At 35.9% G+C, this 15209-nt stretch overlaps 1 protein-coding gene across 2 annotated transcripts in view; it reads left to right on the forward strand.

The window, feature by feature from the left end:
- LOC145669204 (uncharacterized) overlaps positions 1-13780 on the forward strand; it is a 295922-nt gene extending 282142 nt beyond the window's left edge. For both annotated transcript variants that reach the window (XM_081737532.1, XM_081737533.1), the window contains 3 exons: positions 3428-3556; positions 11419-11509; positions 13501-13780. In XM_081737532.1, the coding sequence (XP_081593658.1) occupies positions 3428-3556; positions 11419-11509; positions 13501-13537 (257 nt within the window). In that variant the 3' untranslated portion in view covers positions 13538-13780. The remainder of the gene's footprint in view (positions 1-3427; positions 3557-11418; positions 11510-13500) is intronic.
- Positions 13781-15209: the final 1429 nt, after the last annotated feature.

The raw sequence follows: 15209 nt of genomic DNA on the forward strand, positions 1-15209 counted from the left end.
ACTGCAATAACTTTTTTTTTTTTGGTTACCTTGTATCTGTTCAGTGAGCTTTGTGTAATGCTGAACAATGAATCACTTGCTAGCTGGTGATGGAAAGTGGGTTCTCTACCAGATATTGGTTATCGCCACGTGACACCTCAAGACCACTACTGCAACCACGAAAGGTGTGGTAGAATTGTCGGCAAGCGGTGCATTACGAGCTCCTTCCACCTGTTCACACCATCACTGCTGACCACCACTCTTACCACCAAAGAATGTACAGTGCATTGTAGCAGAAGAAGCTAGCATTGGTGAATCGCAAGGGTGTGCTGTTCCTGCATGACAATGCCAAGTCACATGTGACAAAAAGTACCCGGGAGACCCTTCAGCAACTTGGCCGAGAAACACTGTCTGAACCTTATTCACCGGACCTTGCACCAGCAGACAACCATCAATTTCATTCTCTCGACAACCACTTACCTGCACAACGCACTCACGGACTTCTTTGCATCCATGATCAGTTTTATCACCAGGGTATTGTGCACCTGCAGGAATGTTGACGAAAGGTGTTGATTTCTGATGGAAATTACTTCCAAACCTAAAAGTACGTACCGTCGTCCACTGTTCTAGAAAGGCAAGATTTTTTGGTTATCTTTTATTTACAATTTTTTGTGAGGATAGATTTTAAATATTGAAATTCCATTGTTGCCACTTCATTTACTTTTTCCTTTCTTTCTTTCTTTTCCTTATTTTAAATGGCTGATTAACATCATTGTGTGTCACGAATTTTTTTTTCTTTGTTTCTAGAAGTCGGTTTTGAACAGCGAAGATATATGAGACGTGGATCCAGTGTGCGAATTAGATATTCTATATTGGTGGGGATAGAATAAATTAGGCCAAAGGACATAGTCTGAAGGTTCAAATTTCAAAATGAGACAATAAATGCCTTACCCCCATATATATATATATATATATATATATATATATATATATATATATATATATATATATATATATATATATATATATATATATATATATATATATATATATATATATATAAAATATATATATATTGAAAGCTTCCACTTGGCATTAATACATACAGGTTGCGAAAAGAAACCTACTTCAGTCTTGTGAAAACCACTAAAATTATCAGTAAAAACCGGACATTTTTTTAAAAAGAAAATCTAGATATTAGCCTATCAAATAAGAAATGGATTTTTGCTGGTCGCGATTTCTCACATCAAGGTCAAATCGAAGGCCAAATATTTAAAATCTTTCAATTCAAATTTCGAGCTTGTGCTTCTACTTCCCCCTAAAGCTGTACTCATCACGACTTTTTTTCTCCAAATATCGATTCAGTGATGGGCACGGAAAGTCAACACTTAAAAATTACTTTACTGTTAGGTTGAAGATGAGTTGATTCACTACGGGCTACGTTATTCAAATAAAGTAAAACATTACACTGAAGTTTTTCAGACAACATTAATTGCGTGGACAGCAAACTGTACAGCGAAAAGATGGAAAAATGAAGGGTTAACTTTTAAAAAACCCGCTCCAGTTGAAATGCTTATACAGACACGGAGAACCAGTCGTATTAACAAATGCTGAAACAAATCTTCAATTATTCGCTTATTCACCTAAAAATCACCTTCATTAACATGTCTGCCCACTAGGAGCGTATCCCCCAGAGTGTACGTTAACATATACTTACGAGAGAATACCTATATCTCAGATTTTGAGTACAGTTTCAAAAGTTCATTTCCGTAAACTGTAAAAGCAGTGATTACTATGCTAATTATCACAAATTAAATGCAACTTTTGAGTTGCATACACACAACCTACTAGGGAATGAAGACCATGCGCTAACAAAGAGTACACTGGAAATGAAATAACATGTTATAACAAAAATTAAAATAAGATGATAATCGATACAAATATAGAGGATGAATATGACATATCCGAACTTCGCCAAGTATGGTAGAAGAAGCTATTTGTTTATTTCTTCTTGGCCAACCGCTAAGAACATTTATAAATCTATATGTGGCTTTGTTATACGCAATTAGTACAATAAAATTCACACACGATGACGAACTGAAGGGTACGAAGGTACAGTTGCAAGTAACAACCGTAGTCATAATAATATAGTTCTACTAAACAACGTTGAAAATAGTGGGTAATTAGGTGGTAAGTAGAAATGACCAAAACTGAACAGTTTACATCGATCATTTCGAAATACAGCTAGAAGATTAAATTTACAAGAAATAACAAAAATCAGTGAAATTTGGAGTTATACTAAGCATAGTTTGAGGGGGAAGCGAGCATTCCCGGTGGGGATACTTCAGCTGACTTCATTGGGGGGGAACAAAATGTGATTGAGGGGGAAAATCCCCCTCATCCCCCCCGGTAATTCGCACCCTGCGTGGATCTACAGTTTAAGGTAGGATTCGAACCACAGTAACGCGTTGAAATTGTAGTGGAAATCGAACCAAATGAAATGAAATGTTTTCACCCCTTTCAAGCAGCTACAATTTCCTTTTCATGCATCACAGGTTGCTTGAGACTCCAGTAAAGATCTACCCACATTTGTTTTTGTTAACGGGAGAGAACAAAAACACTACTAGTTTTCGGAAAAGTGCCACTTGAATGGCAATACAGTCGAATAGGGGTAGCAAATACATTTTGTCAGCCTATCGACCCAATGTGCCAAACAGAAGGCAATTTTTTAAGTTGTAAAATTCCATTACCCTTCACCTCCTCTCATAATAAGTGTCCTTATGTTGCAAAATATGTACGTTTTGACCTCATTACTGTGCTGGGCAGCCAAGAAAATCCCCCGATACCAAAAATGAAACATGTGTCTTTAAAAAAAATAGTTACTTCAAACTTTTTTCAAAATCTGCCCAATTTTGAACTTTGAATGCTTGTAATTCGAACACGCTTCCAAACTATGATTTCATCATTTGCGTAATTGTTTCATATGTAAAATCGAATCGATTAAACATAGTATCAATATGAAGTCAGAATAACACCTCGCGAGCTTCACTAGTTAGTTAACGTCCCATAATTACAGTGCACCGAGTCTAAGGAAAGACGGTGGTGATGAAATGAATGATAATGGTGGAATGACGGCAACGGAAAGATACGGAAGAGCTCCGAGGAAACCACACACACAATGTCTATCCACCACAAAACCCATGTACCAAAAGCCATGGGTCTCATGTGCCAAAGGTAACCGCTCTACACTGATATGAGCCACTGTGTCCCAGGAAACCAACTTGAAGAAGGCTATGAAAAGTGCTACTGAAAATTTTGTAATGAAAGACACTTTATTTATAGACGTATTAGTAGAATAAAGATATATTTTCTTTGCTTACCGCAACAAATATATCCATCACGGTTTACAAATATAATGCTAGAATTTATCTTCTCCTTCATGTTGCAGTTCGCGATCCAAGCAGTAGATTCTACCTAGGAAGTCGATTCGGTCGAAGTGGGCAAGGAATGGACGTTGTTCAAAGGACAGATAAATTCTTCCTTGGCAGTCGATACGGAAAGAGGAACTATGACGGAGGTAAGTTTACGTCTTTGTTGTATTGTACAGTTATGTTCACAAATATAAACAAATACATATTTCTTCTAACCTCTCTCTGGTCACCTTTGGATGGATTAAAATTGCAAAGTAATGTTTGAGAGAGTAATTTAAATTTAATTTAAACTATTCGCTTTGCAAAACAATATGTTTATTATAAAAATCATTAACTTGTAACAGTTTCGCCAACTGGATAAGTGAAATCCAGCTAATTAAGAAATGTAAAAATAAATCTCAGCTTAACTTATTAATCATGATTGCAGAGGAAACATTTGTGAAAAATGTAAGAGTAATCTTAGCAATAAGGGCTAGTATTTACATGTTAGTATTTGTATGCATTATGTGGTGTTAATTCCTGTCCATAATTCTATTAATTTTTATAATAGAAACAGAAAAGAAAATAACTACACCTGGAAGACAGCGTGCCATGAAACAAGTGCAAAATTCCGTATACCATATATCGTCAATTACTATGTATTTCATTACTTATTACAAAATCTTAGAATTTTCTTTGTGCTTTGTAAAATTGTAGTGTTCTTTCGTATGTGACTATATCATAAGCAACTAAATATTATTGTCATAAATTTGATCTTAAAACTGTTCGCTGAGCAAAATAATACGTTTGTTATAAAAATTAATCACGTGTAACAGTTTCGCCAACTATCCACTTTGGCTTTACCAGACACTATGAATACACAAGTAGTGACAGATTTAATATAAGAGACAGCGAAAAAAAATTCCTGAATCCTAATTGGATACTAAGGTTACTACACTAAGGGGATTGGCTTGTATTAGCCTAGAGTGATTAATCAGAATTCAGGATTTTTTTCGCTGTCTCTTATATTAAATGTCAGTACTTGTATATTTATAATGTCTGGTGAAGCCAAAGTGGATACTTGGCGAAGCTGTTACAAGAGACTTCATTGTAAAATTTTTTACCTAATTGCGGTCTATGTGTTTCAAACTCGTAATAGTTTTATTGATATATGTTTCCTAATCTTAAGTGAATGCTATATTAGTAAATTGCTGAAGTGTAGTTAGTAGCAACTAATTGCGTTTGTAACAACTATCTGATTCTATGTCTTTCTTCCTTTTGTATCTATGTCTGTGGTGGACAATTTATAACGTACAGCGAGCCAGAACAAACTAAGAACCATATTTTACGATCAAGCAAATTAAAAAGTAAATATATAAATAAAAATAAACATACAGTGGTAGCAATTAAAGAGTACATTATATTGGCATTTTATTCTGTGAATCTTTGTTCAATTCTGCGTATTCTGCTTCTTATTTAGGTCAACTGGGGCTTATATTATGAGCATTTGAAAGGAATTCTATGAAATGTACATTTTCTAACAAGCAACAATGTTACGTTTACGCCACGTGAAGGAGAGTTTGGTTTTTTGGCGCGATATTTTCTCGATCAACAAAGAAGCCGGAAATAGCAATAGATTCCTCTCTCTCCCGCTTTCAGTAAAGAGATTAGTATGGAGATGGAATATATTTTTGAGATGCTTAACTCATTGCAAAACCCAGAAATCAACTACTTCCGGTTTTAAGGTTGATACTTATGGATTACAAACGGTAACAGATAACGAGAAGTTACCTGTAATCCAAAAGTATCAACCTTAAAACCGGAAGTAGTTGATTTCTGGTACTTCTGGTTTTAGTACAGGGATTAGGATGCAGGTGTAATATATTATTCGGACGCGTAACTGATTGTAGAAAACCACTTCTCGTTATCTATTACTGGCTTCATTCTATGACAAGCAACGTTAAAATCAGAAGTGGTTGATTTCCACCATTTCCGGTTTGAATAGATGGTTAAGAAGACTATTCTTAAAACGGTAAAACTTAAGAAAAAACCGCTTCTCGATATCTGTTATCATGTTTGCTCTATGTAGATCAATATTGAAATCAGAAGCTGTAGTGGATTTCTACCACTTTTCCGATTTTAATAGAGAATTATGATCGCTTAACCGATTACAGGAAACAATATCTATTGCCGTGGTTGCTCTATACTGAAACACGGAAATGTTTATTTATTTATTTATTTATTTATTTATTTACCACTTCTTCTTTAACCCACAAACGCCCAACACCAGTTTTATTCGTTAGCAACCGCATTGAACAATACCGCGTTACATCGGAAACCTGAGAAGAAAACTGAACGAAATTCGTACAACAAGAGAACGGGTAGTGTGCCTGAAGTGGAACAACGGGCTTTTGGCTAAATGAATGATATAGCCAATGTAACGTAGTGAAAAATAAAGTGGGTCACTGGTGGCACAAGGGGCGTTTGTGGGTTTTAAATATAGCCTCCATCAACGAACCTCGATTCCTAGCTCTTGACCCTTTAGATCCTATTCAAACTTGGTGGTGGTCCATGAAATAGGTCTTGAGATCTTTTGTCTTCCACGCGGACGGACGGAAATACGAACAGACAGTATAAATATCCGATTTTCTAGAAAGTATTGAACCTTTGAAGGTCAAAATTGAGAATACATTTTGAAAATAGCATTATGAAACCATATATGGATGCACCTTTTGTTCGATGAACTTCTGGTATTTTTCCGGTAACACCATAATCCCTTCGCCATAGAACTTTTGTGGCTTCTGGTAGAAAAAAAAAAGTGATACATGGTTTCCACAGACCTCTTTTAACCCATTTAGGGAGTTCTAGACAAACAAAAACAAATGATAGTCTGACGGAACCGGTCCAAGCTTTACGATGGATGCATTAAAATCTATCAGCCAAATTTTCTCAATTTCTGACAGGTCGTGTTGTCAGAGGACAATACACACACCCCGTTGACCAGTTCCAGTCTTTTCTTTTGAATTGCTAAGGTGCAATCGCGCTAATTATCGACAGTTGCAGTCCAAATCATCGTTCTGCCCGGCGGCAGAGCTAGTGATGCACGATGAACTGTTTTTGACAGTGCTGTTCCTGATTAGCATTTGGAAGATTTCGAGATTTTTCTTTGAGGTACTTTTTCAGAGGTTCCTCTTAGTCAAATAAAGATGTCTACACCAAGTTCCTTCAAAGACTTCAGGCTCCTTCACTTTTTATTGTCTTAATTTTGTTTATTTATGCAGATTTAGTGGGTAGGAAAGAAACCTTTTACGCCTTGCGGGAGTTTAAATATTAAAATAATTTATTTAGAATACTTTATTTTCGTGTAATTAAACATATTCATACACAACAACCAGTAAAATGTTTATTTCGTTGTCTGATCATGATGCTATTGCACTTCAAAACTATTCGAATATTCGTTATTGTGATAATTCTCTGTTATTTATACGAAAATTTATCATTTAGACTTTTATTTGAATGATTGCTTGTTATTTAAATAATTGTTCTTCTGCTTTATAATTATTCTAATAAGTAGTTGAAGATACACTCGCATTGCTTGGATAAATCATAAGAAGTTTACAAAGCAGTTCATGTACCCTCTTTCCCATATTTTCTCCCTTACAAGCAATGTACAGAACAAGGCACGATCAGATCCGACTCAAACTTCGCCCAGAGAACATATAATAGAAAAGAAGAAAAATGCCAAATTAGAGCTGCCCCCATCCAGAAACACTGGAGATGCTCCGCAACATAACGCACCACGCGACAATATGATATAAGGTAAACATCGCAAGATACCAGTTTATGTTGGAAACGGGAAGGATGGGCAGCACCAGGATATCAAGATATTTGATATGCTATAACACTGACTTGGCGGCCATCTTGAAAGCCGCCATCTTGGATATAGCGTAAGGTATTGAAATGAGAAGCGGAGTGTATGATATATCAATGTAAGGTAAAATGCAAAAGAAAAACCAATGATGTAACCGCGAAAAGCGTATGTATGATGGTATGGACGGGACGAAGTGTAGAAGACTCGGGCAAAACAAACGTGTATTCGAAGGGCAGAATAATAGGGCAAGACCCCACGATAAATGGTACGCGACAAGTAACTGCAACAGTGTCTGTGCATGGAAGTGCATCCGCCTCGACAGATTATGCCTTCCGAGAATATTGGTGCCTTTCTCTGATATTGTGACTGTTTGGGACCGTCGTGAAACAGTGTAGCAAACCGTGCAAAGGAAAAGATACATTCGTAAAGAAATGTAAGCTAGAACAGGGCTGCCCTTTCCCATTCGTACGCACTTTGTTTCAGATAGTGTTGCTTAAACAAACGTGGGCCGAAATGTCTCTTGTTCACACGAAACAACAAGAAAATTGAACAAGAAACGTACAAAACGGTGTCCAGCAGTGGGCTTCAATCACAGGTAGGTCGCGCTTTTGATCACCAATCCAAGATGTTATGTCCTACACTCCGGAGTGAGGTGCCGAATTGCTGTTCCATAAGAGGTAGTCCTTTGTAGATTATGTAGTCTCCAAACGAGTGATAGTATCGCGGGTTGCAATTGTGGTTTTCACTGTTCCAAACGGAATTTCAATATCCTCGGAAGGCGTAATCTGTCAAGGCTGATGCACTTCCATGCACAGACACTGTTGCAGTTACTTGTCGCGTACCATTTATCGTGGAGTCTTGCCCTATTATTCTGCCCTTCGAATATACGTTTGTTTTGCCCGAGTCTTCTACACTTCGTCCCGTCCATACCATCATACACATGTTTTTCGCGGTTACATCATTGGTTTTCCTTTTGCATTTTACCTTACATTGATATATCATACACCCCGCTTCTCATTTCAATACCTTACGCTATATCCAAGATGGCGGCTTTCAAGATTGCCGCCAAGTCAGTGTTATAGCATATCAAATATCTTGATATCCTGGTGCTGCCCATCCTTTCCTTTTCCGACATAAACGGGTTTCTTGCGACGTTTACCTTATATCATATTGTCGTGTGGTGCGTTATGTTGTGGAGCATATCTCCGGTGTTTCTGGATGGGGGCAGCTCTAATTTGGCATTTTTTCTTCTTTTCTATTATATGTTCTCTGGGCGAAGTTTGAGTCGGATCTGATCGTGCCTTGTTCTGTACGTTGCTTGTTAGAAGCGAAGTTTTCGGAAGTGCTGGGATTTGCCCAATTGTTTTTAATTCATCCCCTTATGTTGAAGCTCTGGACACATTCGAAATGTGGGTGTGGTGAAGAATAGAAAGAATTAACTGGAAGCGGAAAGCGAATGAGAGGATGCTAGAAGTGGTGGAGGAGAAAAGAACAATTTTAGATATTATTAAGAAGAGGAAGAGAAACTGGCTAGGACATTGACTAAGAAGGAACTGTATCATGCGGGACATGATAGACGGTATGGTGGAAGGAAAGAGAGGGAGAGGGCGAAGGAGGCTACAATTGATATCAAAACAGAAAAAATCGTATGTGAAGACGAACAGGTTAGCAGAAGACCGTGGAGCATGGAAGTTTGTCAGTTGTGCCAAGTGACCTGCCAATAATAGCAGAATACTATGATGATGTTGATAAAGTTGAAAGGCTTCTGAGATACTCTATGTTGGGCATAAATTTTAAACCACCTTCTCCCCATTGAACCACAATCCCCTTAGCTTCTGCGTAAAAGTATTCAAAGTAGCCCATGGTTTCTTCTAGCTTATGGAATATAGTTACCAGGAATATAGTTCTAGTTTATGGAATATGGAATATAGTCTTTTCAATATAGTTACCAGCTGAAAAACCGAGTTCAGAAACAGCAGAAGATCAGAATAGGAATATGGAACGTCGAGACCTTGACAGGCATGAGTTACGAGTTATCGGTAACGGTGGCAAGAAGAGCAAGAACAAATGAGACTAAATGGAAGGGTCCAAGATCAAAGGAAATAGTAAATGGATACAAGCTTATATACACGGGGAACAACATGAGAAAAAATGGCCCTGGAACTATCTTGGATAAGAATACAAAGGAGAAATTGGTGGTTGTGAAGAAAGTAAGCGACAGATCTATGATAGTCAAATTCGTGCCAGGAAAAAGAGAATCCTTGAATATAGTCAGCACATATGTTCCACAAGTTGGGTGTGATGAAACAAAGCAAGAATTTTGGATGGAACTTAACAATACTCTACAGAATTGTTCGTCACATGAGAAGCTTATCTCAGCAGGTGATCTAAATGGACATATAGGACGATCAAGATCAGGATATGAACGATATATGGAGGATATGAACTAGACGACAGAAATGAGAAAGGTGAGAACCTACTACAAGTGGCGGAAACATATGATCCTGAATACATTCTATAAGATAAAAACGCAACTTGTATTTTTTCTCTGATTACAAAGTTACGTCGTCGGGTTGTGTTATTAACAGTATATGAGAAATCAGCTTCTCTAATTACAAAAATCTTTTCTTTTCGCATTAGCTTAGTGGTATTTGAAGTAATTTAAAATGTCCAGGAATATCGTCTATTTTATTTATTAAAACATCAGAAGAAATCATTTTACGGGAAAAATAAAAACAACGTAAAAACGTGCCGGGAAAACGTAAGATCTACCAATCTTAGGTGGTAGCGTCATCACTAACCCCGACTACCACAGGCATCGATTTGATGGAGGATAAATGAACCTCTAAACCACATTCTAGTAAGATGTAAAACGATAATAAATCCTATTCCCATCGGGGATCGAATAGGGTTGCCATTCGTCCCGGAAAATCCAGGGCCGTCACGGAATTGAGATCTTCGTCCCGGCGTCCCAAAAATATTTTTCCGGACGCTTAAGTGTCCCGGATTTCAGCGAAGGAAGGAAGGGAGGGAATATTATAGCTTGCTTTTTTTTTTAACATAACTAGGTATATAATTATTCTCTTTAACTTCTGAGTATGATAATTCAAAAGTTGAAAAAAAAACTTGAATGCGTAAAATATGGATATTTAATTAAGTTCACGATTTAACTACTTGGACACTGAACGAAGCATTCGTTTCATTAGTCCAGGGACTAAAAGTTTAAAATAAAGTAAAAATTCAACGAAAGGAGATCTTTGAAAATAACAACCGCCGCCAGAACATATTGTCAATGAATTAACCGTTCTAGAAATAAGATACAACACAGACAAAACGTGTGAAAAGAAACATCATACTTGGAATGAGCTAACACAGACTCTGAAAGCCACAAAACACAGCAGATCCTGAGAAATTAAAAAAAAAATGCTTACCAGTGGGGAGGGAAAAATCATCTGCTTATATTTGCTTAACTACGGAGAAGGTTTACTATAATAACTAAAAATGTGATTACGTAATACTTGAACAACTCTATCTAATGTAAGAAAGTAAATTAGTATATAACCCTTCCTTTTATTTTAAGCATTTCAAAGATTCTCGTAATTTAGTTGCGTCCCGGATTTTTCATTTTTAAAATATGGTAACCCTAGGATCGAAAGTTCTACCTTCCCATTCGTAGGTAGATGTCTTGCCGATTACGCCATCACGACTATGACAGAATACTGTACATGCTAAAATAAAATTGCCACATTCATAATTTCTTAAAATATGTTTACACTAGAATAAAAAGCAAGGTTTCGTAATTTTGCCACTACAACGGAAATTTATACACTTCCATTCAAAGCAAGACCTACGACAGAAACATGTCGGGTAAGCATTTACCAAGTAGTAAAGTATTTTTTAGCAAAAACAGCTACGACTGGCAACCTTACACTGAAGTCAATGGGGAGAGAGTAATCTGTGCTTACCTGTATGTCATAATTGTCAGAACAAGCATGTACTACCGTGTAAAACTACTGATCGATTTTAACAATTCCTGCCTTATTTATTATCTACTGTTATGTGATATCAACATCCATGTTTACATACATAAGTGCTTACGTGTTGTTGTTACAACCCATACGTTAACGTATTTTCATTGTTTCTCTATCCTCTTTACAGTGGACGATGCCGTTTTGTCCTCGACGAGTGATGATGATGCCCAAGTCACGTGTTTATATACAGGATTCAGCAACGTTTATCGCTGCTTCAGGTAACATATATCAGTAGTATACATACATACATAAATACGTATATATATATATATATATATATATATATATATATATATATATATATATATATATATATACTGTAACTGACTGCAACTAAGAAGCCTTCATGCTCCACGGTCTTCCGCTAACATTTTTGTTTTCACTATGACTTCTCTGTTTTGATATCGTCCATTAATTGTAGTCTCCTTTGCCTTCTCCCCCTCCTTTCTGCCAGTATATCCTCTAACACGTCCTTCATGATACAGTTCCTTCTCACCCAATATCCCAACCAGTTTCTCTTCCTCTCCTTCTTAATAATATCTAAAATTGTTCTTTTCTCCCTCACTATTTCTAACACCTAACACGCTCGACCCAGCTAATTCTTCTCCACACCCACATTTCGAAAGCTTCCAGTCGCTTCTCATCATATATATCAGGTGCATAACCAATTAACCAATAATTTTTGTTGGGAGGAATCGAAGGTTTGGGGACTCCAATATCACAAGGCACTACATCTATATAGTATTGAACCGGTGTTATTCTGCACCCGACAAGACGATAAGTAATTGTTAAGACCTATATTCTCATTTAAAAAATAACGGAACTAGAAGAGGAAAGGAACTAGCTTTTATAAGAAAAGGAAAGATAGAGATGATGTGAAAGATAAAATCTTGAGGCAACATCAATCATTTCTCTGATGAACAAGCAGCTTGTATTTTTAAGTATACAAATGTATATCGAATTACAAAGTTTAGGGGGTTCTGGACCCGATGGACCCTATATATATATATATATATATATATATATATATATATATATATATATATATATATATATATATATATAGTGTAGTCAATAATGCTCATAATATTGCACTGTATTCAGTAATTACAAATTAAGATCAATAAAAAATAAATTTTAGGTTTAGTAACACACATGTGCGTACATCAGAAAACATGTAGTTGATTGTTCAATTAATGCAACGTTCGGAGTTATATAAGAAAAATAGCATTCGAAATACAAAATGGAGCTGAGGAGAGATTACCAGCAACGCGCGCCCAATACACAAATTGCAACTACAGAGGTTGATAGACTCCTATATAAATACCTTTGAAGCATTCACTCGCCTATGAATTCTTACAGCTCTGCAAGGGATATTTTATTTCACCCCTCTTGGGACAGCTTCCAGAGGCTGGAAATTGTGCTTACTTTACGAAAAGAAGTCGATGTGTTACAAGTCCCAAGTCATTGTAGCCAATTGGATCGATCCTTCATTGATATCGATGGATGGATCGATCAATTGATTCATTGACTTTTCACTTGGGTTGGAGAGGGGAATAGAACAAATCCCTATCTTCTTTCTATCTGTTTGTAGAATGCTAGCAAGACTTTTTGTGTGTAACTGGGGCCATATCCTGATGCAATTTAATCCAGTTGATGTTCGCTCTATATAATATAATAGATTTTGTGGTAAATATTCGTTTAAATATGTATCCCTGATAATACTCAACATTGATTTTCACATTGGTAGCCATGCGACATAGCATTAATTCTGCCCTGTAACAAAATCCAATGCAAAACCGTCAAAATTGATTTTTACGTATTATTTAAGGCTTAATGGTAAATACAAAATGTGTCGTATAAAGTTTAAACCAGCCATTTGCAACAACCGGCCCTCCCTGTTCAAAGTTGCACATGCCTGGACTTATAGACCTCCTAAACATTTACTTTTAAATTTTAAAATTTCGGGGAAACCTTAAGGAACTGCACAGTACATTGGTTCGGAAAGCCTATCTTCAACCATATTCATACTAATTACCGCAAAAATATATTGTATGTGTATCTTTCTAAGTCAAATCGATATTACACAATGCATGGTACAATTCCCTATTAACATTTATTTAAAATAACATGTTATTTAATGATGTTGTTAGATGAATTTATATAAATATGCAACTAATTGTTTTCTTCCTTTTTTCTTTAATTTCAGGAAGGACAACGCAAGTGAAGAAAGTACGGTGAACTGAAATAATAATGATTTTAATTTCTTCAGCTACATCTCAAAAATTTTCACTCAAAATTTATAAATTTTCATCATGAAAGCTTTAAATTTATAAGCTTTTCTGCATCTTTAATCCTCCCCCCCCCTCTTTTCTGCTTTTCTACTTCCAACCAAATGAGCTAAAAGGGAAAAATGAACGGCATAAAGAAAACAGAACAAAAAAAATATATCTTAAACAAAAATAAAAAATAAGCAATTTCTTGGCATAGAATTGTGGCTGGGGATTCTAAGTCAGTTTTAATACAGAGCAACAGATACTATCTCATTGTTCTTACAACATCTGAATTAACATAACTATCTTCCTCTGAATGCGAGATGTACTGAAGATATTGTTCCTTTTTTTCTAAATAAAAAGAATTGAGTTCATTATCATGTTATTTTATCATATCTTCGTTACGCACATAATGTTAATTAATATCTATTTCAGAGTAAATAGATATTATTATCATTTGTTTTTCCTGTTACCAAGTGCTGATTTAAAATACTCTATTTCTCAATTCAATGAATATTTCACTACATTTTTGCAAACGTTTCATCTCAATTTGCATGAACATTTTTTGTATATTTTCAACCTGTGATGTAATTATATCTGTATATTATGAAAAATAACAATTAAATAAACCATATTTGGAAAAATATTACAAATGTGTTATAATTTTTTATTGCATACCCATCCAGAGAGTAGATGAACTGTTCTGATGTACAGTAACATGTATGGTACTGTCACTTTGAAACGAAGCATAACTACCAAACTTTCTTCAGTAATCTCTCGAAACAATACTTGAAAGATACCTCAGTCCCTCAGATATTTTTCCATGCTGCAAAATTTTAAAGATTGGTCTTTACAATTGGTTATTATAATTTTCTAATACAGTGAAACTTGTCCACAGCCATTCCATTGAGAATAGGCCAACATAGACAGGGGGCAACTAATAGAAAATAAATATATTTTGAGACAAAGACTATTATAGATTGTAATGTATGCATTTTTGATGGAGTGGCTAATTAATACCCGGTGTAAATTTGTATTCTATAAATACACTTATTAACCAAAAAAAAAAAGCACTCAGAAGGTATGGAGGGAATGAAATGAAACTTCACGGTTTGCAAGACCATACAACTTTTTTTTGCAATAATTAATTACAATGTCAGACCAATTCGAAAACAGGCAGGATATTGTACGTACATGTGCTGCATGCCAGTAAGTTGTAGAATGCCCTCGGGCAAGGATACATGCAATGATATGTTATTGGTATGATGTGTTAACAATTAATGTCAATAAACTCAGCCCGACAAAAAAAAAGTTCAATTTAACTCAGAATACGGTCTGAACGGGTCTCATTTGTGAGAATTCAAGGGCTGGCTTGTAAACGTAGAAGCATTTATGACGACACAATCTCGCAACACCTGTTCAGATCTTGTTCAACTTAGCAGCACAGCTCAGTACACGTAGAGCTGTTCCGATAATCGAGTATTGGATAACAATTCGATAAAATTTCAAAACCGTTTCATCGATAAAGAATTTTAATTTTATCGAATTATCGAACTTTCGAGACTCTCGAAATGTTCGAGACTTTCGAAATGTTCGACACTCTCGAAATGTTCGAGACTTTCGAAATGTTCGGGATTCTCGAAAT

This window comes from Thermobia domestica, chromosome 13 (genome assembly GCF_964235325.1).
Source record: "Thermobia domestica chromosome 13, izTheDome1.hap1.1, whole genome shotgun sequence".
NCBI classification, from domain to species: Eukaryota; Metazoa; Arthropoda; class Insecta; order Zygentoma; family Lepismatidae; genus Thermobia; species Thermobia domestica.